At 37.1% G+C, this 25,619-nt stretch overlaps 1 protein-coding gene across 1 annotated transcript in view; it reads left to right on the top strand.

Moving 5' to 3' along the window:
* The first annotated feature begins 1,936 nt into the window (after positions 1–1,936).
* LOC113041591 (SPRY domain-containing protein 3-like) overlaps positions 1,937–25,619 on the top strand; it is a 47,511-nt gene continuing 23,828 nt past the window's right edge. The window contains exons 1-6 of the mRNA XM_026200205.1: positions 1,937–2,069; positions 3,694–3,830; positions 5,222–5,297; positions 9,571–9,695; positions 10,012–10,147; positions 11,128–11,316. Coding sequence (XP_026055990.1) covers positions 3,703–3,830; positions 5,222–5,297; positions 9,571–9,695; positions 10,012–10,147; positions 11,128–11,316 — 654 coding nt within the window. The 5' untranslated portion in view covers positions 1,937–2,069; positions 3,694–3,702. The remainder of the gene's footprint in view (positions 2,070–3,693; positions 3,831–5,221; positions 5,298–9,570; positions 9,696–10,011; positions 10,148–11,127; positions 11,317–25,619) is intronic.

Below are 25,619 nucleotides of genomic sequence, written 5' to 3'. Positions count from 1 at the left end.
CAAGCACCTGAATTGAGAACATTGCTTTATGATGGAGTGATTCAACCAAGGATTATTCTGCCAGTTGATAGATTATTTTGGACAAGGGACCGTGTGGATAATTGGGGCAGTGTTTTCGCTGGAATGTACACAAGACGATATATGCCAGCAGCTAATAATGCAATCCATCAGCCTAGTCATCCAGATAAATCTGATCTCTTTGGAGGACTTCATAAAGTTCAGAGTTGTCCATTGGCCCAGATATCATTAATCAAGGGTTTATGAGTTGTCTTTTAGTGCCGAGAAGTCTCAGAGTGCTTTTGTTGAAGACGATGAAAATTCCATACAGTGGCCAAGGGGTTTATACCAACTATTTTTACCATCAGGATGCACCAAGCAGATGTGTCTCACACCCAGCTGAAGGGGTCCCATAAGGACAGAGTGGTGTTTATTTGTTGTTGTCGTGAAGCGGGATGGAAGTTAAGATGTCAAAGGTGGGCTGGTATGAGTGCAGAAGGCAAACAGGATTTAGATGATTATCTTATGATATTGACATGTGTGGTCATAGCTCTCTTTTACACAAACATGTTTTCCTTTTGAATCTCGGTTTGTGCCACAGAATGGATCTGTTTATCGATTATGAATACCATTGAACAATCCCAATTTGATTGGCCAGGCCTACTATAGTGATTTAACTTCTTGAAACCACAAAACGTTGGAGTGTTCCTTGTTTGGGGAGAAGTCGGCTGGCTGAGGTTCTCTTATTAGAGTTGATTAGTCTTGGCAAAGAAGGCAAAAATCACCTGCCGTCTGACATTCCCCTCCATGCCACAGCACGACCCCGTTCTCTGTTTCCACATGTTCTGGCTGGAGAATGTTCCAAGAAGCATGCCAAACTGATGGGGTCTCTCTGTTTCCAGATTCACCAGATTACACGGTGTACCTCCTCATCTCTGACTAGAGTTCGATTGCTCTTATGCTTCTTTTTAAACTTTTCTGCTTCCATTTGTCAGCAGTTTCTCAGTGCAGCTACACCAAAAATAAGATGCATGCATCATCCTGTCTTTCAGATGTTACGGCCCATACACTTACAGTACATTTAACTCCTGCAGTCTTTATGAGTCACTGTTATAAGGGGCCTGGAGATTGTGCCAAATGTTCTGTAACTCACTTTTCAGCTGTGTGAGGTAATAGAGTGCCAGACCGTTTTAATAGACTTGAAAATATGTTCTCACAGTGAATGAAAAATGGAAATAGTTGTGTCAACACTTCTGTTAATAATGTAAGTATTCGTGTCACTTCATTAAATGAAGTTCATTAAATGAAGTCTTTGTTGGCATTCACTGGCCAGATAGTTCAGAATAATAACAGTTGACCAGGAAAATGATGTACATCTGACAACTCTTGGGTGGATGTCTCTCTTTAATCTTTACAAGTGTAAAAAAAAAAAAATTAAAATCAATATTTTATATCATTTTTTAAAATCATTTATTTAATTAATTAGCTGTGAGATCATGTACATTGTGTTTTTACTTTAAAAAATGTGATTGTGGCAGTATTCAAGCGATAATACGCAGTCAGATGGCCATTACTGCGAAATAAACCCTATTTACCCTGTTGGATTTATTTTTGCGATGATGACTAGCTCACTGCATATTGTCACTTAAATATAGACACAATCGTATTTTTATTAATAAAAATAAACCGCATTATTATACAATAATAACATATATTTTTAATCTATAAAATAGGACCCAACTGTGTGTGTGTATAGTGTATAAATATTTATTTACGTTTTGCTTATAAAATTATATTTAGTACTGTTTGTAAAATTGGCCAAAAGCTCATTCTCCTGCACAGCGCTTGAAGCCCGACTCGCTGCGAAGTTTCTCATTGGTCAAACGCCTGTCAATCAACTCTATGACGCTTTTCATTGGTGCGCTGCATTCATTCCTCGACTGACGCAATCCAGGAAGAGCCGCTCACTTCTGCGAAGTTTGTCAGGTAGCTTAGCTAATGGAGTCGATAGCTGGAAGTAAACATAAGTGGCCTTAGAATGTTATAACGTCTTACCCGCTGATGTACATAAGGTACGTACGTAACGACATAATATTTAGACACGTAACATTGTAATGACTGGAGACATTTAGCGGTTCTGTAGTTTTTGTATTTATTTCGTGTAAAGTTAGGCCTAAAAGCTAATGATGTGTTAGCTATGCAAGGTGATTAGCAGTGATTGAAACTAACCTGCTAGCACGAGCTATCGCATCTGTTACGTAATAATTATTTACCTTCTGGCAAATGTGATACAAGCTTTTCTTTAAACATACAATAATTATTTAAATATTGACGATACGCTGTTATAACAGAAGTTAGAGATAATAGTTTATTGTTGACACTATAACGTTATAGCATTGATGTAGTCAGTATTTACATAGCCAGATGCTTTTGTCTGGACTTCTGTCCGTCCAATATTTTTTGTATGAGAAACAAATCTGTTGTTAAATGCTGTAGTAGGTGCCACCATGTAATTGACATGATAATTATGACAATCTAGAAAAATCTTCTGACATGTCCTGGATATATGTCAGACAGCTGACACTTTACATCTGTTGAGGCCTTTTAGACTCGAAGATAACTCCTTGTCATCTCATTTATTGCATGTGTGTATAGCCCAAATATGACATTAAGCCTCTGTGATGAAGTAAAATGTTTTGCAAACGAGAAATGCTAGGGAGCTTTATATAGTTAACTCGAGATAATGAGGTATTTAGTGCCGAGTGATGTTAATCTTAGGTGTAGGTGGGGAGACAGATATGCATCCCATTTCTGAACCATTGCACACTATAGAGCAGCGGATCTCAAACTTTTTTATTATGTCAGCCGAGAACCTAAGATGTTAAATATTTGCTTACCATTCACTGAGATTTTAATATTTCTATAATTTAATGTCACATTCACATGTACATGGTTTCTCTTTACCAAAGTTAGTGGTCAACTTGACTTAATGCTATTTTTATTTTTTATGATGTGTTTATATATATATATATATATATATATATATATATATATATATATATATATATATATATATATATATAGACATATAATGTGTGTGTGTATATATATGTATAAATTACTTATGATTTGGGCTTTACGACAGAAATGGTATTGTAATAATTTTTGTTATACATTGTGATGATTTCAATTGATACATTTCAACAGTAAGCTGAACTTTAAATAAACTCAAACCTTTTTTGTTAATTACATTCACACTGGTGTTTTACCAAGTACTATTATTAGTTGTAACTGTAATTATAACAAATAAAGTAAAGTAAAACTTGAATTTACAGTTATGCAAACTTTTTTTTTTTACACTAAAAGTGACAATACTAATATTTATGTTTTGCTTTTCAAGCATTTAGAACATTAAGTTTGTAACATTTCAAAACCTCAAGCTTTTATTTTGGGAAAATACTGGTGAACGGTTTTAAACTTTGATCCAAAAATGCTGCAATTTATGTGAATATGTGAATAACTTTAATCTAGCACACATTGCATTACAAAACGCATGTCAAGCTCACAGCATATACAGAGATTTGTGAGGATCAGAATTGAACATGAACCTATTTTGATAACGCAAATTGTCAAGATATGTATGTTGCAATTTCAGTTTCATTTCAATTAATTGTGCATCTGTTTTCCACTTCACAGACCTATGAGATGGATGATATCAATTTACACTACAGATTCCTGAACTGGAGGCGCAGGATCAGAGAAATCAGGGAAGTCCGTGCTGTTCGTTATCAAGAGCGATACAAACGAATGTTGAAGAATGGAGACACGCTAAGGTACGTAGGTTTGCCCAGTGACTGACCCTCACTCTGTTCTTTTTCCAATGTGTTTGGAAATCCGCACCTGGCCTGTGTTGACCCCCCTAGTTTTTATGGAAAATTTCTGCACTGCTTTTCATTTATCCTTATTTATTTGTATATTTTGAATTGCACACCCGTCCACCCCCATCAATATCAGTGAGCAGGGCTTGCGAGCATAAAGCATTGTTCGTGCGTGTATTTGAGCCCCTAAAGACGTAATCAGCCTTGACTCACTTGACCTCACTGATTGAAACAATTATAATTTCAGAGAACATTAGTGGCTACTTGTTTTTATTTGATCAGAATAAGGATGAAAAGCTAACTCCATCCATTGGAAAAATAAACAGGCCTTGCACATGTGGTGTTGTAATTCATCTTTTTTTAAAAATGCGAAGTCTCCAGCATTTTCAGAATTAATTTGTATCAGTTTGTTTGTCCAGTTTGAGAATTCAATGAGTGTAACAAATGTGTTTGCTGACTTCAAATTAATAGTTCACTCAAAAATATTGTATATGTATATTGATTTTTTTTTTAATGCTTTGGAAGATTCTTATACTCACCAAGGCTGCAGTAATGTGACCAAAAAGTCAGTAAAACAGTGACATTGTGAAATATCATTGCAGTTTCAAAGAAATGTTTTTGTTTTAATATATGTCAAGATTATTAATATTTCTGTGATGCATAGCTAAATTTTCAGCATCATTACTCCAGTCTTTAGAGTCAAATGATCCTTCAGAATTTTTTTGTAATATGCTAATTTGCTGCTCAAGAAACAATATGAAACAATCTGAATATTTCTAAGGAAACAGTGATACATTTTCCAGGATTCTTTGATGTATAGAACATTTAATAGAACTTTGATGAAAATCTGTGCTGAATAAAAGTATTATTTCAAAACTAAAATTACTGACCCCTAACACACACACACACACACACCCACATATATATATATATATATATATATAATATATATATATATATATATATATATATGTATATGTGTGTGTTTGTGTAGATATTTTTATTATTATTTAATTCAATTGGGAACAGTATATTTGGCTGAGATTTTCCTTTACATACCATTTGCTCTACATTTTATGATGTCTTTAGTTCAAGTAGTATTATTGAAGATCAGTAGCATTGACAATTTGATCTTTTCTGGATTACTTCCGACTTGAATCCTTAGAAAATAAACTGCTGTTCCAAACGCAGGGCTCCAAAAGTAGCTCTCAGCCGTATCATTGTGAAACATGTAGAAACACAACTGAACAGCCAATCCACACATCACTGGACATTTTAATAATGTACCTATAGCAACAGTGATCTGGTTATTAGAGATTAAGCTCTTTATTACTTCCCTGCTGTAGTTACCAAGGGAACTCTGATGATGTTGGCTGCTACGTGGCTCCACGCCCCTTGTCAAAGGGAAACTGTTACTTCGAGGTAAGCAGTGCACCTATGTTCTCAGGTTGCTAAAAACATTAGAATCATTTCAAAACCCTTTCTATTGCCTTTGTTAAGAAATCCAGTCACCTAAGTACTAATAACTTTATGTAATTGTATGCACACAGATATCAAGTCAGGTGATTTAAACTTTTTTTAACTTGGTGTGATTTTGTGGGTTTCCTGTATTGAGTGCTTCAGTCACACTTTTTTTTAAAAATGTTTTTAATTTTGCAAATGTTTGACTTTCGTCTTGCCTGTGACTATCATTCATTTCGCAGCAGTTTGAATTAATCAACATACCATGTCATGTTTTTGGAAAGAAAATGAGCTTTCAGAAATGAATGCTGTTTGAAAAACATAGTAATCAAGATCTTTTACGACAGTTTTGATCATTTTTAACGACTGATTCTGTCCAAATCAGGTCCTGAAATCATTCTGAGCTGAAATAACTAGCAAATTTATGGCTGTCAGGAACCACTTCCAAGAGCTACTAGTAATCTGTTTTTAAAATGTGTAATGCTTCCTGCGTCCGTGCACATCACAGTAGACACTGCCCTTTGAGTTAATCTGCTCAGATAGCACCGTTACCTCTCTAGTAACTTTGCCATAAAATGCAGTTTGGAAAAACGCTCCCAGGTGATTTAGTACCGGAAAACTCGCAGGGATTGGGCTATAAATTAGTCTTTGGGAGAGGGCAAGCGTTATTTAATTTATGGAGCGCAGCAGACTCTGCCTGGATGTGTATCTGAGGCAGGAGACAGCTCTGATGGGTTTTCTGCTGCTGGCAGATTGAGCTGGTGTGATGAACTTCCTCTCTGGGGGATTGGAGCTGGAAAGTAACACCCTGTATGTTACTTGGATAAGTCCTACAGACAGCCAGTGTTTGGTTTTTGTTTTTTGTTTTTCAAACATAGGTTTTGTCGTCTTTGTACTTTGATGAATTTTTTTTTTTACATTTAGTCAGTATTTTGTCATTTTTAGTCAATTTAAATGCATATAATTCTAAATGATAAAAGCTAATGATACATGTATTCATTTAAACTTCTACCAAATATACTTTAATCAACATAAAGTATTAGCTACTTTTTAGAAGTTACTGTCATATGTATTCTTCCACAGAGTTGATTATTACCTTTCTGTGTTTTTGGGACCATTTAGGAGACCGTTGCATTATTTTTAGCATGCAGTTTTGTGGTAGTGACTGAAAGCCGCATGTTTTTCTTATTGTTATTATTAGTGTTCTGTAAAATCTTATTGTCTTATTGTAAGAAAATTATTTTACTATGGTAAATATGAGCTTATGGTAGCGTTTATAATTAAACCACAGTAGCCATAAAAAAGCTGATTCGGGGTAGCTCGGTGGTTTGTGATTGTTGTCTCGCGGCGCGCTGTCTTTTAAGGGGCCGTTCACATATCACGACTTTTGCGCGCTCAAGTTCGTTATTTCCAATGTAGGTGTGCGACAAGCGCGTTCATAATGAAAGCGACTCGGTCGCGACGCGCTCATTTTTTCCAGGCGCGTCCGCACCGGATCTTAACTTTTCAGAATGCCGCAAGCGCAAGAATATCAGACCTGAACCAGGAAGTTGGTCACCAGATCACACGGTAACCAGTTAAACCGTAACACCGGAGAGCGCCAAGATGTTTTCCTCTGAGGTGCTCGCGCATCGCAGTTGTGCTGCCGTGGTACACCATATCGGTTTTGCAAAGGGAACAAAGGGCCATTTTATTTGTCCTCTGTTTAAAGTATTCCCATATTTTTGATAACAGTGGTCTCTGTTTTTGTGCTAGAATGCAACTTTCTCTATTCCCAGTATGCCATCACGCGAGATGTAAACAAACAGTGTGACTCGTCGACGCATTTCACACACGTCGACGTATTTTTGTAGTCGTTGCATCACTAAGGTTGTGATAATTAGGGCTGCCTTCGACATTTATAAAGCTAAATGTTTCATTATGTAGAAAAGCAAACACTTATTTAAAAATAAATAAATATATATATTAAATTATCACTAGTAGTTAACTGCAGACATGTACTTATAGGCCATTTCCACTCCCTAATATATATATATATATATATATATGTGTGTGTGTGTGTGTGTGTGTGTGTGTGTGTGTGTGTGTGTGTGTGTGTTTTTATTAAATTATATTTAGACATTATGAATGACAGTAATAAAAGTTCATTTCATCTGAATCTCAACTACCTAGACAGCACAAGTACATCTGTAAGACATCTGCTAAATAACTTGGAAACATATGCTTTGTACTCCGTTTATTAATGTCTATGAGACATCTGATAGGAAACATCTTAGAGATGTATTGCAGATGAGCAAGCACTCTTAAAAATACATCTTAATGGCACTTGTGCTGGTTTTCCTCAAATGTTAGTCTGGAGACCTACAATGTTCCTCAAAATCAGAAAAGTCATAATAGTGTTAGAAGAATAAAGTCTGTGGTATACATTTCACTGCAAAATAATAAGAAATGCCGCAAATTTTGAGAAAAGCCACAGCAAAATCAGTCATTTTAGGCCACAAAAATCTGAAAAAAGTTTTGAAAATCTTGGAGGGACTAGTTAGTATAGTCATACATTTTAAAAGTGTTAATTATTTTTTTTTTATCTTATCAATCCCACCTTTGAACATTAGTGTTTGTTAAATTAATTAATTCTGTCATGATAGAATTTTTTTTTTTTGCATGCCCATCCTTGTCTCTTAAATTGAGGAGTGTTCTGTAAAATCTGATTCTGTGTTTTGGTTCTGCGCATTTTTTAAGGAATTACTGAGACACTAACATTTATTCTAATTTAATAATCATCTGAGGCTTGTAAAAATTTCTCAAAGCAAATGTCTCCGGACTGTATCGCAATCTTGTTGACCAATAGCATAACTCAGTGCATGATTGTGCACCCTGGGAATATCTGCAGCCAGTAGCAATGAATGTGACATCTTCAGCAGTGAGCTATGAGTAATCAATAAAGAGCTCGCTCTTGCCTTATACACTCTACATCACCTGATGGTGACGCAGAATCCTTCAGATTGGCAAAGTCTGGGAACTTTTTTCCTTCTCCATAAAGGTCATCTGCCAGTCGGGATATGCGTCAGCGTCGTCCTCATGTTTCCTCATTACGTTTTCACAGGGGTTTCATTTCAGCCCCTGTGGTCAGGGAAGTCAACGCTCCATCAAAATTGGACTGTGTTGCTGCACCTTCAGCGCCTGTTTCAACATTGAAGTGCCATACAGTGATTAACCTCTGCTCTGTTTTCTCAGGGTGCTCACGTGTGCTTGTGCAAATCAATTTTGTCCTTAGTCAAGTGGAAATATCTCTATTAGTGTAATTGATTATTTTCCCTGGAGCTCCGGCGTGGAATTTTGTAGCCACAAGGTTCATGGCATGGTTCTTTGTCAGACCTGTGGTAAAATAATTGAGTGCCCTTAAATTAATCATTGTGCGCTGTATTCGCAGCAGGAAAGGCTTTAAAACCAGCAGCAAGCTTTCATATGGAGGTTATCAGAATTTACAGTCGCTTCTCAAAGCTTGGAAAGCAAATCCTCGAAAGAGACAACAAGGAAGACTTGGACTTAAACCTGTGGGAATCATTGGGGTCCCTTTTCTACACCCGTGTGTGGTTTTGGCTGAGGGCGCAGAGTTAAGTTTAGTTTGTGGGGCAATAACTGGGTAAATTTGTCTATGCTTGCCCCCTCCGAGGGTACGGCTGCAATTATTGAGTCACATGCAGTGGGATTAATCTTTCTCTTTTGGATGATGGTCTCTCGAGATCAACAAATCCTATTCCATGTTGAATTTTCAATGAAACTAATCGCTCTGTATGTCTGAGTACTTGATTTATGAGCATGAGAAAATTTAACTTTGGCAGTACTTTCCAAATTTCTTAGCAGTATGTTGGAAATTTACTAGCTTTGAGGAGGTTGCCGTTAAGAGGGTGTGGAAGTTGTTCCGAGATGCTTTGCATACAAAGGGAGAGATAAGTAGTAGCCGAGATGTTAAAATTCTTAATAGCAGGTTACCTGACATTTCCACCCTGTGACTCAGCCTAATGCTTCTTGTTAACTGTTGATTCCAACACCGTCTGTTATTTTGGAATCAGTGCCGCTCGTGACGTATATTACCGGTGACATTTGCTTAGAAGTCCTTGAAAGCCATCTTTTGCACTTCAGTCATTTCAAAACAAGCTGTCATAAAAAAAACTGTTGTGCTACACATATACTGATGGCCATGTGTTTTTAATGGTTTTTATGCTTCGTCAAGGTGACCATTATGGATACTGGAGTGAGAGGGACAATTGCTGTCGGGCTGGTTCCCCAGTTTTATAAACTTGACCATCAGCCTGGCTCGCTTCCACATTCAATAGCTTACCATGCCGATGATGGAAAGTAAGTTTTCTTTGAGATTTTTTCTAGTCTTTAAATTTTTAAAGGGAAAGTTCACCTTCAGTTGCTGGTCCCCATTGAAAAAAACACTATGCAAGTCAATGGGGACCAGCAACTGAAGGTGAACTGTCCTTAAAGGTACAGTATGTTAATAGATAATTGATAAAACATTTCTTTTAAACAAAATGTGTTTTTTGTCAACTTTGTTTTGTTGGTTGCCTAGTATTTTTTTATTTTTTATTTTATTCAGGATCACTATTTCTTTCCATGAACCTTTCCAGTTGTAAGTCATTGATGACTCTATCTCTCCTGTTCACAGGCTGTACAACGGCAACCCCGTCGGTCAGCAGTTTGGTCCTAAATGTAACCGTGGTGACCGAATCGGTTGCGGTATTTATGCAGACACTTTCGATGCCGGACTCGTCACTGTGTTTTTTACAAAGAATGGCAAAGAAGTGAGTCCATGCCGTGGTACCAAAGTCATAGCACATGTCACCAATTTACTAACGCAATTTCTTAGTGTATTGTTGATGAACACTGCTGTTGAAAATTATGGAGTCATGCTGATAAATGTTATTCATCAAAGAATCTTGGAAAAAAAAGTATCAGAGTTTCCAACAAAAAATGTATCACCACAACTGTTTTCGACATCAGTAATAACAATAAGAAGAAGATATGTTGCTTTTGGACCAAATCAACTGGAGCAATGAAGCTGGAAATTCAGCTTTGCATTGCATTAATAAAATTGCAGTTTTAAATGTTATTTGAAATGTTAATGATACTTCACAATATGTTTTTACTGACCAAATAAATGCAGCCATGGTAAGCAAAAGAGACCTCTTTTAAAAAAAATCTTACTGACCCCGAACTTTTGAATGGTAGTTATGTTGACTGTGTAAAATATACCAATGAACTGGGATTTATAGATGATTTGGGTAAAAAGAAATTGAAGACTTATCTTAAACTTAAGTTTAAAGCTTCTAAAATTCTGTGTTTACAGAATTAAGAAAAACACCAAATTGCAAAGTAAAAACGTGTTAAACATTTAATTAATTGCAAGTGTTAACTTTGCCAACCTTGTGTAAAATAATTAGACGCTATATATTTAAGCATTCTTTAGCTAATCATGTAACATCTGCATCAAACTATGAGTTCTGTAGTCTAAGGTGTGTAAGGGTTTTGTTTATTACTCCATTACAGTGGTTACAAGAATCTCTAGAGATGAAGTCTTTGAACACACAATAGTCTAGTCTTCAAATTGAGGGTTGTTTTCTGATGACTGGTTTTCCTGCAGGCCAGATAGTAGGGTCAGGAGTGATACAGACATAATTTCAAAGAGCAGTCTTTATTCTCAGTTATAATGTGCTGTAAAATAGTGGTTAACTTTATGGAATGCTTTAACAGAGCTCTCTTTATGTGTATGTGTGAATGGAAGGTGGGGTCAGTGGTGGTGCCGGTGGCTCCAGATGGGCTTTTTCCTGCCATTGGCATGCACTCCCTCGGCGAGGAGGTACGGTTGGACCTGCAGGCGGAATGGGGTTTGGAGGAGGAGGACAGCGTCATGATGGTGGACAGCCATGAGGATGAATGGGCACGCCTGTATGATGTCAGAGTCAGTGGCACGGTGAGTGGGGGATGGCCATCGAAAACCAAACCAAATGTGAAACCAATGAGTTTCATAATCATGTTTGCCTCTGTAGGTCTGTGGAAAATGTGATGGGTTGAGTGCCAGCATGGTGAAGGACTGTAAAGTAAACCATATTTTACACTGGGTTAATTAGAAGTCATATTTTTTTAGGAATTATTGGTGCTTGCTAAGGTGAGAATCAATATTCCAGTTGCCTTATTAGTCATAAGGATTGTAACGAACCTTGGCGGACATGAATGATGACGTTTCGCGGCTCATTTCTGAGCAGTTGAATGCACAATTTTTGCCTGGTGGATGAGAATACTGGCTCAGAGGTTTGTACTAAAAGAGGAACATGAGCTATGTATAGACACTTTGTGGTCAGTTTTGCACAGGGAAGTACCATGGTATTGCACACTATTTACGATTCCTAATAGAATGTCTCAGAATTTCTTGGCGCCAGTTACATGGCATTGTACTCAACCACATATTTACATGGCAATGCTGTCAACCAGAGCGTCATGACCATGTTTTCCTGGTAAGAGAGGATCATGGTTGTTTTTCATAGCTGTAGAATTCTGATTGCCACCCACATTTGTTTTTACTTGTAAAATCAAATCCTGCTATTTTTATTCAAACCATTCAAAAGTATGGGGTCAGTAAGATTTGTAATAATTTGAAAAGAAGGCTCTTGTGTTTAAGTTTATATTTGATCACTAGAGTAAAAATAGTCAAAAAGTGAAATGTTATTACAATTTAACGGCATCATTACTCCAGATTTAGTCACATGATCCTTCAAAACTCATACTGATATGCTGATTTGATGCCTAAAAAAAAACAGTACTTATCATTATCAATGTTGAAAACCGTTCTACTTAATTTTTTTTTTTTTGGAAACCATCATACATTTTTAAGGATTCTTTGAATATAAAGTTCAAAAGAACAGCAGTTTTTTTTTGGGGGGGGGGGGGGGGGGGGGGATGGAAGCTTTTTCTAACATTCTTATTGTCTTTACTCTCACTTTTGAGCAGTATAATGCATCCTTTTAAAAATAAAATCTTGCTTTACCCAGACCTTCTAACATAATTGCAATAAATAAGGTCTGTGTTCCCAACATCCAAGTCTGTTAGTGTTACTTTGATGTAATCCCTGCTTAAAATATTTTGAACCATCATATCTCACGGGTTTTCCCCAATAAATTATGACAGGAATGATGTAAATCCAAAAACCACGCATTGCTTTACTTCCTGTCAGCCATTTACCAAGTTGAAATGATCATCATTCCTAGAAAGAAAAAAAACAACACCTGGAGGAACACAGTGATAGAGTAGTGTCTGCCGAATCCAAATGCGTGTGTGGTTGTGAATGAGTGGAGGGAATTGCTTGCTGGAGGCAACGTTTTTTTCAACCATAATTCCTCAGAGTAGTGTTTAGATAAAGTTAAAAGGAACAAGCAGTCGTGTGTTTGGATAGGTTATAGAGCAGAGACCTCCCAATAGAGTGAGACTCGGTGTAATATGTGCAGATGTTCTTCTGGGAAAAGAATCTGCACCCATCGTGCTCACCTTCCCATCTGATGCCCTGGACCTTCTTTGGTCTATGAATGCTTTACTGAGGTCATGAAAGCATTCAGCATAATGTGCCGCACAGTTGTTATGCTTCACTGGGCTGATGGCATGAACTGGGCAGCACAGGCCAGAAATTACACCAGATCATCTTGTAAAAACTCAATAAGAGGACTTACGAGGTGCCAAGGAATCTTTTTGCCTTTCTAAAATGTGGTTTTCTCAGTTCTGTGCCTTCTCTGTGAGTCCCGTTGGCTTGGCAAGAGGGTGTCCCGAGACTTAAAGACTCTGCTGATAAGGGCATGTTTAACGAGAACCCAAAAACTTTGCTAGATGGAACCAATTGCGAATGCACCGTGGTTTATTTTCCACTGAGCTTCTTTATTTTCAGAATTAGCAATCTCACCAGAAGATGGATTTTGTGCAAAGCACACGCCGTCAACGGCATGCCAATAATAAAATGATTCTTTCGTATGTTTAATAGGTGAGGTTCTTCAGTCAGCTTTTGAAGATTATTATCTCCTACTCTTCAGACACCATCTAATGTAAACCAAGACTTAGAGTGTTCTTTTACAGTCTGTCCATTTTGTTCCCTGTCTCCGATGGATCCAATATACCGTCTGCAGCTTTCAGAACACCAGCAGTCATTCCCTCCATTTATGGAGTAGCTCTAGTCTTTTAGTGATAGCTGGTTGGAACACATTTCCATTTTGTGGTAAAATGATTTAGAAATGTCTGTCTTTCTGTAAGTAACTTGCAAAAACAAGTGTATTACAGTATTAATACAGATATCAACATCAGGGTCTTAAATAATCTTTGTTTATCAAGCCAAAGAAGATTTATGCAACATTTATGTGATGTCACCATAGAACAGCGCAATGAATTTAATGGGGATGAACCTCAGGCATTCTGTCATCATTGAATCATTTTGGAGTTCAATTAAATTTAAAGTTTATTTGTATAGCGCTATTCATGATGCAAATCATTGCAAAGCAGCTTTACCAAAAAAATTAAAGATTCTAAATTATATTTAGTAGTAGCTTATCAGTGGGGATAATCTCAAGTTGATGTCCATTATAGCAAAATGTGGTAGTTTTGTGTGTTATCTGAGGGTTGGCATCATTTGAGGTCCTCTGGGGGGTTGGCATTCTCTTCTCAAGTCTTTATAAGGGTCGGATCCAGACTGAAGTTTGTGTAATTCCTAGTTACCACAGGATGCCAATACCATGGCAGAAACAGAGAAGGTAGAATACAAAAGAAGAATTAAGCACATGTACATATTTAAAAGGGGCATATGACGCCTTCCTCAAACATAAAATAAAACATAACCCGCTGTCACCTTAAGAGCCGCTAGGATCCAAATTACTGTACACGTGTATTTTGATTCTCAACTTTTTACGTTCATTTATTACATGACTGATGAAGGTATACATAAATAATCACTAAGTGCAGCATTTTGACCTTGAGCTAAAAGATGACTTTCTGATGTTCTGTTCCGTACCTGAGTTATCTCTTCCTGATGCTCTTCAAGCGCAAGAAGGTGTAAATTTTATTCTTGTTGTAGTGTTTTTGCCACCGACATGATGTGGAGATGCTGTGCGTTTCGATATATGTAAAGGGGCGTAACATCTCCATCACATGTTTGAGATATTTGGCCAATCATAACACACTGGATAGCTGGCCAATCAAAACACATAAAAAACAGCGCTTTTCAGAAAGATGAAAGGCTGAAAGGTAGAGTTGGGTCCGAGTCCACCTTTGTCGAGTACGAGTCAAGACCAAGTCCACAAACATCGAGTCCAAGTCCGAGTCCGAGTCCAAAAGGGGCCGAGTTGGACTCAAGTCCGAGTTCTTAAAGGCCGAGTCCGAGTCGAGTCCGTCCGAGTCCAGAAAGTAATTAAATTAAAAAAGATTATAAATTGGTATTGTACATTTTTACATTCTATTAATATTTTAACCTTTCAATCCTTTAAACCAATGGCAATATAAAATGTAATAAAAAAAATACCACTGTTACATCTAGTCATTTCCATTGAACATTTTTATTTTATGTCAACAGAACTAGTTTCCTATCAAAAAAGTTTTCAAAGGTTTTATTGTATTACAAGTGCATGAAAATACAAATGAACCTATTTTATTATTGTATCACACTATATTGTCCTCCAGTTAAAGATGACATTTCAGTTATTTAATGCCTCTCCCCCACATTTGACAGAGGTAAAGTGCAGCCAATGAGGAGATCCTTAATGATGACATTATGAATTTCTTGTTGTCTTGGAGAACTTGCATCATAAAGTTGCATTGCTTGTTTGGTCAGTTCTGGTCTTGCTGAGCTGTGCAGCATTTGTTGGCTGCTGCTGCTGTCTTTGGTACTCGGTTGCATCGGTTTTCGGATCACCAGTACACTGAACCGAAAACCGTTTCTTTCGGAGGCGTCCGATTTGAGAACCGATGAACTGATGATACTGCGAATGCGTGTAATTTTTCAAGTATTTTGTTAAACATCGGAAAGTGTGATAAAACTATTAAAAAAAATATGTATATATTTTTATATATACGTTTTTTTTAAGATAGGGGCTACATGTTTCTAATCTGTATATTGTAGATTATGTATGGGCCAAAGGGGTTTTCAGGGAAGTTGGACAATAATTAAGACTTCTAAAGACTCCATGTTTAATATGAATAAGGGATGATTTATGAAATATCTGTACTGTATTTATAGTTAATGATGACAGATTCACAAACTGAGTTTGTAGTAAACAGAACATGAACAGGAGTAGAGCAGCTGATGATACTGAACTGCAGCACGTGCCGGTGTCCTGACATTTTATCCTACCATCAGATTTTCCTACCCGGGTTTTGAGCGATTCTCGTTCTCGAGTCAAGAACCGGTTGTATCAGTTTTCAGATCATCAGTAAACTGAACCGAAAACCGTTTCTTCCGGACGCGTCCGATTCGAGAACCGAGGAGCTGATGATACTGCGCATTCGTGATTCAGCATGAAGCCGAATGACTCACAGCGCGTCTGAACCGAACTGATTCTTTTGGTGATTGATTCTGAACTGATTTTGTGCTAATGTAATGAGTGCGGGTAAACCGAGGGCTTGAATGAAGGGCAATCTGACGAAACGTAAGTTCATTTAATAACAAATACATCGCAATGGATTATGTATCCGGTGAACTGTTTTTTTTTTTCAAGCGGTTTATTGAATCAAACCGTCCGAAAGAACCGGTTCGCGGAAAAGAATCGAACTTCCCATCACTAATCCACACTGATATCCAGTGAGTGGTGCGTGTGTTTCGTCTGCAAGCATGAGACTTCTGCCTGCCGGTGTTGTGCAGTAAAATGACAGAAGGGGAGACATTCATTAATTTATAATTTCAATTTTATGCTGGTTTTATTGTTACACATGACGTGGACTCGACTGTACTCGGAATATTTTCCGAGTCCAAAATGTTCAAGTCCGTGTCAAGTCCGAGTACAAATTCACCCGAGTGCGTGACAAGTCCGAGTTCATTCAAAATTGGACTCGAGTCCGGACTCGAGTCCGAGTCCAAGTTCGAGTACCCCAACTCTACTGAAAGGCAGGGCAGAGAAGTGCAACAATAATATATACAGTATGTGGCAAATAATGTGTTTTTTTTTTACCTTAAACCATGTAAACCACGTAAATAAGATTATTTTTTTCATAAGACTCCTTACATGTGATGACAAAGTGACAATGTCCGATGACTTCGCGTGTCATTGTAGGATCGACGTCAGTAACACCAAACCCTATTGGTCCTTGAAAAGAAAATCTTGAAAAGATTTAACATGCAAAACTGGAAACCTCTCCTGAAGAAAAAAATGTTCATACAGGTTTGAAATAGCACAAGTATGAGTAAATGCTGAAAGTGTTTTCATTTATGGGTGAAGCATCCCTTTAAGTGCCTTGCTCTTGAAGGAGTGCTGGCAGATCCGATTACGATAGAGCAAATTTGCCCTGTAACGCAGTTCTACTTCAGTTCAGGTTTACATTCTTCATGATAAGAGATCCACTCCTGTTTAGAAAAGAGAGTATAACATTCTGGCACACTGCTGTCATCATAGAAATCGCAAATACTCCTTGGTTTTATTTATTTTTTTATTGTCCACATGCTTTGTCATCCGTGTTCATGCGTGCGATAACATGGAAATATTTTGATATGCTTAATAGTGCAGTTCACTGTTTTAATAGATAGCGTGAGATGGATGTTTTTTATGCAATACTTAGAACAGCTCACCATGGCCTATCCCTGTCCATCATGTATGTGTGTATGTTGATTCTTGTGAAGTTCCATTTGGAAATCAAAAATGGAAAAAATCTAATTGGTTTCAGAATTCTAAGTAACCATTTAGCATATTGTTGATTTATTAAAGTGGAATTAATACAAGAATGTTCTTAATTTAGTAATATTACCATGAACTAAGAACAACTATGGAAGTTAAACAGTATACAGAATTAGTAATTCTAGAACCAAAGAGCTGTGCTATTGAGAATTTATTTGAGAATTCCTTTTCAATTTAAATTCTAATTCTGTACTAGGGATATTGTGATTTATTGTATGCGGTATTATCACGATAGTGGAATTAAGTTGAGAAAAGGTTTCTCATAATACAGTATAACAGGTTTAACCCTTGTGGATTGTTCAAATTCACTACCCTTTCGGTATGTTCGGGATGAAAACATCCACTCAATTAAACTGCTGTAAAAATGTATCAGATTAATATTTTTTTCATTTTTTTTGTTGTTGCATAAATCTGTTAATCAACTTCAGTCCTGTTCAAAACTACCAAATGTTTTTTAAAAATACAATATTTTAACTCTTTAATTACCAATTTCATAAAGGATGTCACTGATTTGGGGGAAATGACTTATTTTCAATATAAAAGTAATTGTGGCTGGATTTTTTTATTAGTTTTTATAACCGTTTTGGGCATGTCAAAGATAAGTAGCAACATTGGCTTTGAAGCATTTTTTTTGACCTCTTCCCAAAAGGGAAAACCACAAACAATCAAGAATGCATGATTATATGGTGTCATGGCTTTGCAATCAAAAAATGTTGTTATAATTGAAGTCAATGGGGCAAAAACAGCCACCAACAACACCAACAAAATTAGGGAGAAAAAATTTAAATCTAATGCTGCACAAAAACTAACAATGCATCAAAGCCAATCTTGTTACTAATCTTTGACATGCCCAAGACTTTGATAAAAGGTAAAAAAAAATCCAGCCACAATTACTTTTATATTGAAAAGAAGTCATATTGTATGTGTTTTTCCCCCAAATCAGTGACATCATTTGTGAACTTGGTAATTAAAGAGTTAAAATCTTGGAATTTTTTTAAACATTTGGTAGTTTTGATCAGGACTGAGGATGATTAATGGATTTATGCAAAAAAAAAAAAAGAAAAAAATTTATCTGATACATTTTTACAGCAGTTTAATTTAGTGGATGTTTTCATCTACGAGTATACCGAAAGGGTAGTGAATTTGCCCACAATGTACCGTTGAGTTTTTGAAAAATTTCACTAAAAATCATTCCATTAGCTGAAACACAGAGAAAGTTGTGGCCAAAATAAGACTCAATTTTACCCCCTAGTGGACGAAAACGTCCCCAACTATGCATAAGGGTTAATAACTTTTTTCACAAGAAAGCTACATTTGCTACAGAAGTTATTAATGTTTGTTTAAAAAATACAACTCTTAGTTTATGTTAGCTCATTACATAACTCCGTTTGCAACTTTTGATTTGAATAACTTGTTATTAAATATTGGAATTGCCTCAGATGGCCTAATGAATGTTTAAAAAAAAATGTTCATTGGCAGTTTAACTAACTAATGTCAACTAATGAAGCCCTAATGTAAAAATGTGACCGAACAATAAAGAATCAAAACACTTTCAAACAATATCTAGGGCATGTTGTAGTCCAGATTAAAATGGAAAACATTTCGAAAATTAAAGGTTTTAAATATTTACATATTTGGCATAGTGATGAAGACCATAGCGAATACACAAATCTGAATGCTGTTTAAATCATTTAAACACGTTTCAGAAACCGAAAGTAGCACAGCTGTTTTGTTTATGAGGTTTCTGGGGTAACGGCTACATTCCTGCTGTTTAGTGCCATCTGCTGTCACTGAGTGAACATGCGCTTTTATCCAGAATGTCTCTCACGCATTCTGCCATGTGCTTCTCATCCTTGCTTGTTTACATCAGAGTGCACCAGGGGTGTAAAAAAAAAAAAAAAAGGAAAACGGTTCGTGGGGGGCAATAAACAACATTTCTCGAGGAGTTTTTGAAGGAGACACAAATATACAGTGCAAATTGTTCTTGTAAGGATATGTATACACGGAAGAAAGCCTTACTACTATTAGTGCAGCACAACTTCAAGCTGTTGTGGCTACAGCACTCGTGTCTGTTGTAGACATTAATATCCATCACAGTGTTGCCAAGTCTGGAGTTTTCCCGTGGAATTGGGCTACTTCATTTTTGTTGCTGTGGGTTGTTTTTCATGTTCAAATAGGTTAAAGCAACCCCAATAATGTCTATTTCAGCCCCCGGAATGCAATTTTTACTGGGGGACCCCTCAAAATACAGTTAGTTTGGGCTAGTTTTGAATAGCAATTTGGGCGGGTTTTGTTGTGAAAACCTGGCAACCCTGTCCATCAAGCAGGCAATGTTATTATTGAAATAATGTATCGAAAAATACATTGGCATCTTCTGTATTAAAGAGAAAATAATCACTTCATTCGATGTTTAAATGAATAAAATAGCCTTGACAGCCTCTGAGTTCCACAACTATTGACTTTGTTTCTCTTACTGGACTGGTGTAGGTAATAAAAGAAGAAAGCAGGCATTTGGGCCAAAGCAATGTGAGGCAAGGGACGAGGAGACTCAATGTTTCTAAACTTAAAAATGCATTTTTGGTCCGTTTGCATTTTTACTACTTACACAATTATTTAAAGTAAAAACTGTTATTTAAAATACACATTTTTTTTTTTTCATCATATTTCTATGGGGGGGGCCCAACCCCGACCCCACCAGGGTTTCCACCTATAGAGTGCACATGTGTCTTTGACACCGCATGCAGCAATGTTTTGCATTATATATATACAGTACAGACCAAAAGTTTGGACACACCTTCTCATTCAAAGAGTTTTCTTTATTTTCATGACTATGAAAATTGTAGAGTCACACTGAAGGCATCAAGAAGGAGAGTGATGGGGTGCTGCGCCAGATGACCTGGCCTCCACAGTCACCTGACCTGAACCCAATCGAGATGGTTTAGGGGTGAGCTGGACCGCAGACAGAAGGCAAAAGGTCCAACAAGTGCTAAGCATCTCTCGGGGAACTCTTTCAAGACGGTTAGAAGACCATTTCAGGTCACTACCTCTTGAAGCTCATCAAGAGAAAGCCAAGAGTGTGCAAAGCAGTAATCAAAGCAAAAGGTGGCTACTTTGAAGAATCTAGAATATGACATATTTTCAGTTGTTTCACACTTTTTGTTATGTATATAATTCCATATAAAATTCCACATTAATTCATAGTTTTGATGCCTTCAGTGTGACTCTATGAAAATAAAGAAAACTCTTTGAATGAGAAGGTGTGTCCACACTTTTGGTCTGTACTATATATATATCTGTGTGTGTGTGTGTGTGTGTGTGTATGTATGTGTATATATATATATATATATATATATATATATATATATATATATATATATATATTAGACACATTTTGTGTTATGTATTTAAAAAAAAAATTCTTTGTACAACCATGGCTATCATGTAGATCACAGCTGTCCGGATGAGATTATTACTTTCGGTGGAAGATCCCTTACACAGATGAACTCTGGGAAACTGAAGCTTTGCTGACTCCTTCACTTCTCTTTCCAGTTAGCCCGTTATAAAGCCACTAATTAGCCCATTCCCATCTCATTTAAGTGGTCTTTCTGGGTTATTCTGGAAATTCTGTTTTATATTTAGCATTAGTCTTACTGGATCTGGCAACTTTAAACAGTATGATGTCTGCCGCCATTTCTGGTTAAAATTAATGCATGAAAATAACATCACTTAAGTGCAGTCACATCATCAGCCAGAGAAAATTGCAATCAAATGATATGGAAAATGGTGGATTAGCATGGTTTACTCAGATCCATAAATCTTTAGGCTAACCCTGATAAATGTAGCCAACATCTACAGCATGAGCAAAATTGAGCAATGAATTGTCACACATAGGTCACCCCTGTCTTTGTGTGTGTGTGTGTGTGTGTGTGTGTGTGTGTTTGTGTTTTGAGAAGGCATTTGGCTGGCTCTGCTGTGTACGTGCGGTTTTATGCGAGCGCACGGCAGAGATCAGTTTAGCTGTTACTACAGCAGAGCCTCTGCCCACCGACTAATCTCCCTACGGCTCTGCGGCCGCCAGACAGCAACCTGGACTTCCATTCACACACATCCACACCAATGCTGGCATGCACATACTCACTTCCACAGCCTTACATACTGCTTCATACTCATGCATGCACTCACCCTGACTCACATGCATGCTTATGAGCTGGTTGGGAGTGATAACGTCTGAGAATGCTGGCTTTAGAGTGAAGATTTATGGTCATAAACTCTTTGGCCCATTGTCTGTGAAGAAACAGGGATTTTTTTTTAAAACACTTCAGCTCAGAGTGTTTGTGGTTTCGTCAGGCCTGGCAATGTTGCTGAGTGTCTGAAACTGACGGGGTGACTCAAAGGGTTCAGCCTATTACTGTACATTCCCCCATCCCAGTCAGAGAAATGATTTAGCCTTAATGCTGTACTCAAGAAAACGATGACAATCCTCAGCCTTCTGGCGCTGTAGATGTGACTTTTGGCCTGGTTAGGCTTTTAGAGCCGCACTCGTACAATTAAGCCTGGACGGGAATTCGTTATTCATTATCATTATGGCATGTTTAACTGTATTACTGTAACACTAACCACTGTCAGACGGTCTTCATAGTTTCATCTTGAATAAGCTACCAGGGACATCTGTTCCTGCTCTGCTCTTCTTTTTTGTGTAACATCCCTACAGCGCAACTGGATGATTTTCGGTATTTCCATTTGGTTTGGAGCACTAGTTCATCTGATGAACCTTTTGTGTCCATATCACTTTTGGTTAGCCTGAGTTCATCTGTTTCCCACAACAGAACGTTTTCATTTGAAACTTGGTGTGTGTGAGGGCTCTGGAACATCGCTTCACCCCTCAAAGGGAACTTGAGAGTGTGAGAAAAAGGAAATTATGACTTATCTGTGGCAGGGAGAGGCTGCTAACCTGCTTTAACTTGTAACTTCCTTTGCGTTTGCGTCCTTTTTGATCAAATCAAAATATGGCAGTCGAATGACATGTAAGGCAAAAAGGAGATGACCTGACCCTCAGTTTAGCATCAGATTTGAGCTGAAAAAACACTATTTATTGTACCATTTGTTATCACTTTATTTCTCACTTGATTTAATGTTATTGAAGCCTAAATATTTTGGAGATTTTAGAGTAGAGAAGAGCTATATATATATATATATATGTCATCTTAGAAAAAGGCTGCTTACCAAGGAGTAACCAAGATAGAGTGAACTTACTTGGTAATACACATGTCACCTCTATGAACTTTGCTTAAAGTTCAAGCTAAGTCTCTTCAGAGACCCTTGATTGGTTCAGGTTGTTTTTTTAAGCATATCTGGTAGAAGTTAAGCTGTAAGCTTGCTGTTTTTGGCAATTATGGTCTTTTAACCAGCTTCAGGAACGTTTAGCATTCGGGGCTAGTAACCGGAGGCCTGCTGGTTTGATACCCAAGAGATCCATTATCACTGTTTTTTTAAACCAAGGCATTTAACCTCAGGTTAGCCCAAAGTTCTCAGCTCCATTCTGTTGTGAAATCACATAAAAGTTGCAAAAACAAATACCCGGAAAAAAAAACACAAAGCCTCCTTATTAATATTGTAATATTAGTAAATGCATGTTAACTAATGAAAAAGTATTACCAACTCAAATGAAAGAAATAATTTTTTACCTCAGTGTCCCTTGTTTAGCTTTAGTGTTTTTTTTGTGTTTGTTTTTAGGAATGTTTCTCACCATCTGGTTAACAGTGAATAACATGCTCTGGAGAATTTTTCCTTTTTTTTTTTTGTTTTAATTTTCTTCAGTGAGCCATTGTTTTTGGGTATTGACAGAAAGGTCAAGTATGTGGTGGATTATTTTTAGCTCCTCTGTCATTTCATCATGAACTAATCAAAGGGAAAACGAAAAAAGTTTGTGGTTGATGTTCTTCAACATAACAGCTGCTTTTTTGCAGAGCCCTCTAAATATGCAAATGTCTTTTATCACACTATGTCCGACAGCATCAGTTGCAGCAGTCCTTTGGCAGGAGTGGGTGATTATGATAGGGCAACGTCATTCCTACAGCAATAACTGGTAGTGATAGTTGGATCTATTGAAAGGTGGTGAAAGACTCCACAGATCAGGCCACCATTGAGTGTTCTTTTCCAGCTGAACACTATTTTTTTTTTTTTTTTTTTTGAAGAAGAAGAAGAAATACATTAGTCTCGGTTTTGATTATAAGCCAGATACCTACACTAGAGTCACACAACTCTATCACACTTCATAGAAAAAGTATCAATAGATATTTGCAGATATTTGTATATATCTTTGTTTTGATAAGAAAAAAAAGTCATGATCTCTTTATATTGTTTTACAACAAGGACTTATTTGTTGTAGTTAATACATTAATACATGAGGTGAAAATATTTTGCTTAGTTTGGAGAAAAATTCTGAAAAATCTGTCATTAATAACTCACCCTCATGTCTTTCCAAACCCAATTAGACTTTGTTCGTCTTCAGAACACAAATGAAGATATTTTTTGATGAAATCTGTGAGCTTTCTGACCCTGCATAGACATTAACAGAACTACCACATTCAAGGCCCAGAAAGGTAGTAAGGACATTGTTAAAATTGTCCATGTGACATCAGTGGTTCCATGTTTCCCACAGACTTGCACTCTATTTGTGGTGGCATATACATGCAAATTCATTCTCTGCCAGCAGGAGGCGCTTTTGTTTGTGGTAGAGTTCGAGGTTTCCCTGGTAACTGCTGTAAAGTAGCCCTTTGCTCACAAACGCTCCTTTATCAGACATTAAATGCAAGAGGAAATGAAAATCTTTTATGAAGACAGTCGGTTTCCTTCACAAATAGTGATATAAAAACACCTTCACTGGGTTTCGATTTTGAAACATGAAGTGCTCATGTTTATTCAACAAAGTCAAAGCCTTTTGGAAAATCTATATGTGGAGGTCAGTTTTGATATGCCACCAATAAATCAGTGTATGGCTAACACTGGTAATTTTATGAAGCTACGAGAATAATTTTTGTACGCAAAGAATACAAAAATATTCCTTACTCCACAATTATTCTCTTTCATGTCAGTCTCCCCTGCCATTCATGAGAGTAGCATGACGCATACCACGAATGTCATGAATAGGCCTGTTGCGATTAATAAAATAACCATCTAATCGCGATTTATTTGATCTAACTACGGTTGTCTGAAACAATGATTACTGTGCTTTTTATACAGCAAGAAGGGGGAGTCATACACGGAAAGACACAGAAGAGTAACAGTTTGCATTTCATGCGCTATAAAGCCTATATCATCTGAAACCATCCCATATCTTGATGTGAGGGACAGAATTATATTTACATTGTTAAATTTAATTTTACAGAAATGTGCTGCAGTTGTCAGTTAATCTCCACTCAGCATTCAAACAGCTCATCACGTTCGGTTATGACAATCATTATAATACTTTCTGTATACATTAATTCCTTTGTTTAACAATTCTATCTAATTATAAGACAGACTTCTATCCGTATTAAACAGAATTGTTAATGACGACAACAAACAAGAAAGAGAGTGTGTGCACTATGTGCGCTCAGGGGCTGCCGCTCTCAGCGCCGTCAAAATAAAAGTCACCTCAGCATCGGCCGATAAGTTTTTCTGCTTGGCCGATGTATTCGAGGCAACTTTTATTTTGACGGCCTTGGCAATATATAGGTCGACCACTAGTTAGCACTGTAAAACTCTCTCTCCAAGATTATATATTCCCATTATAATACTTGATGTGTAGATAAAGGTCTGGGGATTTGCATAAAATGACATCTTGCTCAAGTTCATTGGTCTCTCATTTCCCCTGTGTCACTTATGTTACTTCAAGCACATCATTTTGCACCCTAGATGTGCATTAGCGCTGCGACTCCATGTTGCTTCAAGTGCACCTTCTTCACCCTGAATGTGCATAAAAATTGAACTTTTCACTGTTATTAATTCATGTTTCACCCTCTCTCTATCTACACTGAATTATACATGTAGTTTCTCAAACACTGTTATGATTGGCTAATATCTGTGCATAGGAAATCAGTATGAAAGCTGACAACGGAGAAAATAATAATCCAGAATAACCTTGAAGGGTATTATAAATCTGTATCCAGCTGTTTGATCTAGCCCAGGTAGGTTAATACCGCACCCTAGTCGAAAGTATTAAATAGCCATCAACAGATACATTACATTACTCATGGCTTGGCTGCAGGGTATAGTTTTAAACCGCTCCATCTTTGATTAACAGCTTTTTGGCAATGCCTTCACCAAATGTACCTGATTCACAAATAATCTAAGATGCAATGTCAAGCTAATTTATAGTCCCACA

Source organism: Carassius auratus, chromosome 23 (assembly GCF_003368295.1).
Source record: "Carassius auratus strain Wakin chromosome 23, ASM336829v1, whole genome shotgun sequence".
Lineage (NCBI taxonomy): Eukaryota > Metazoa > Chordata > Actinopteri > Cypriniformes > Cyprinidae > Carassius > Carassius auratus.
The sequence above is the reverse complement of the archived record's forward strand: the minus strand, read 5'-3'. Positions and strand labels throughout refer to the sequence as shown.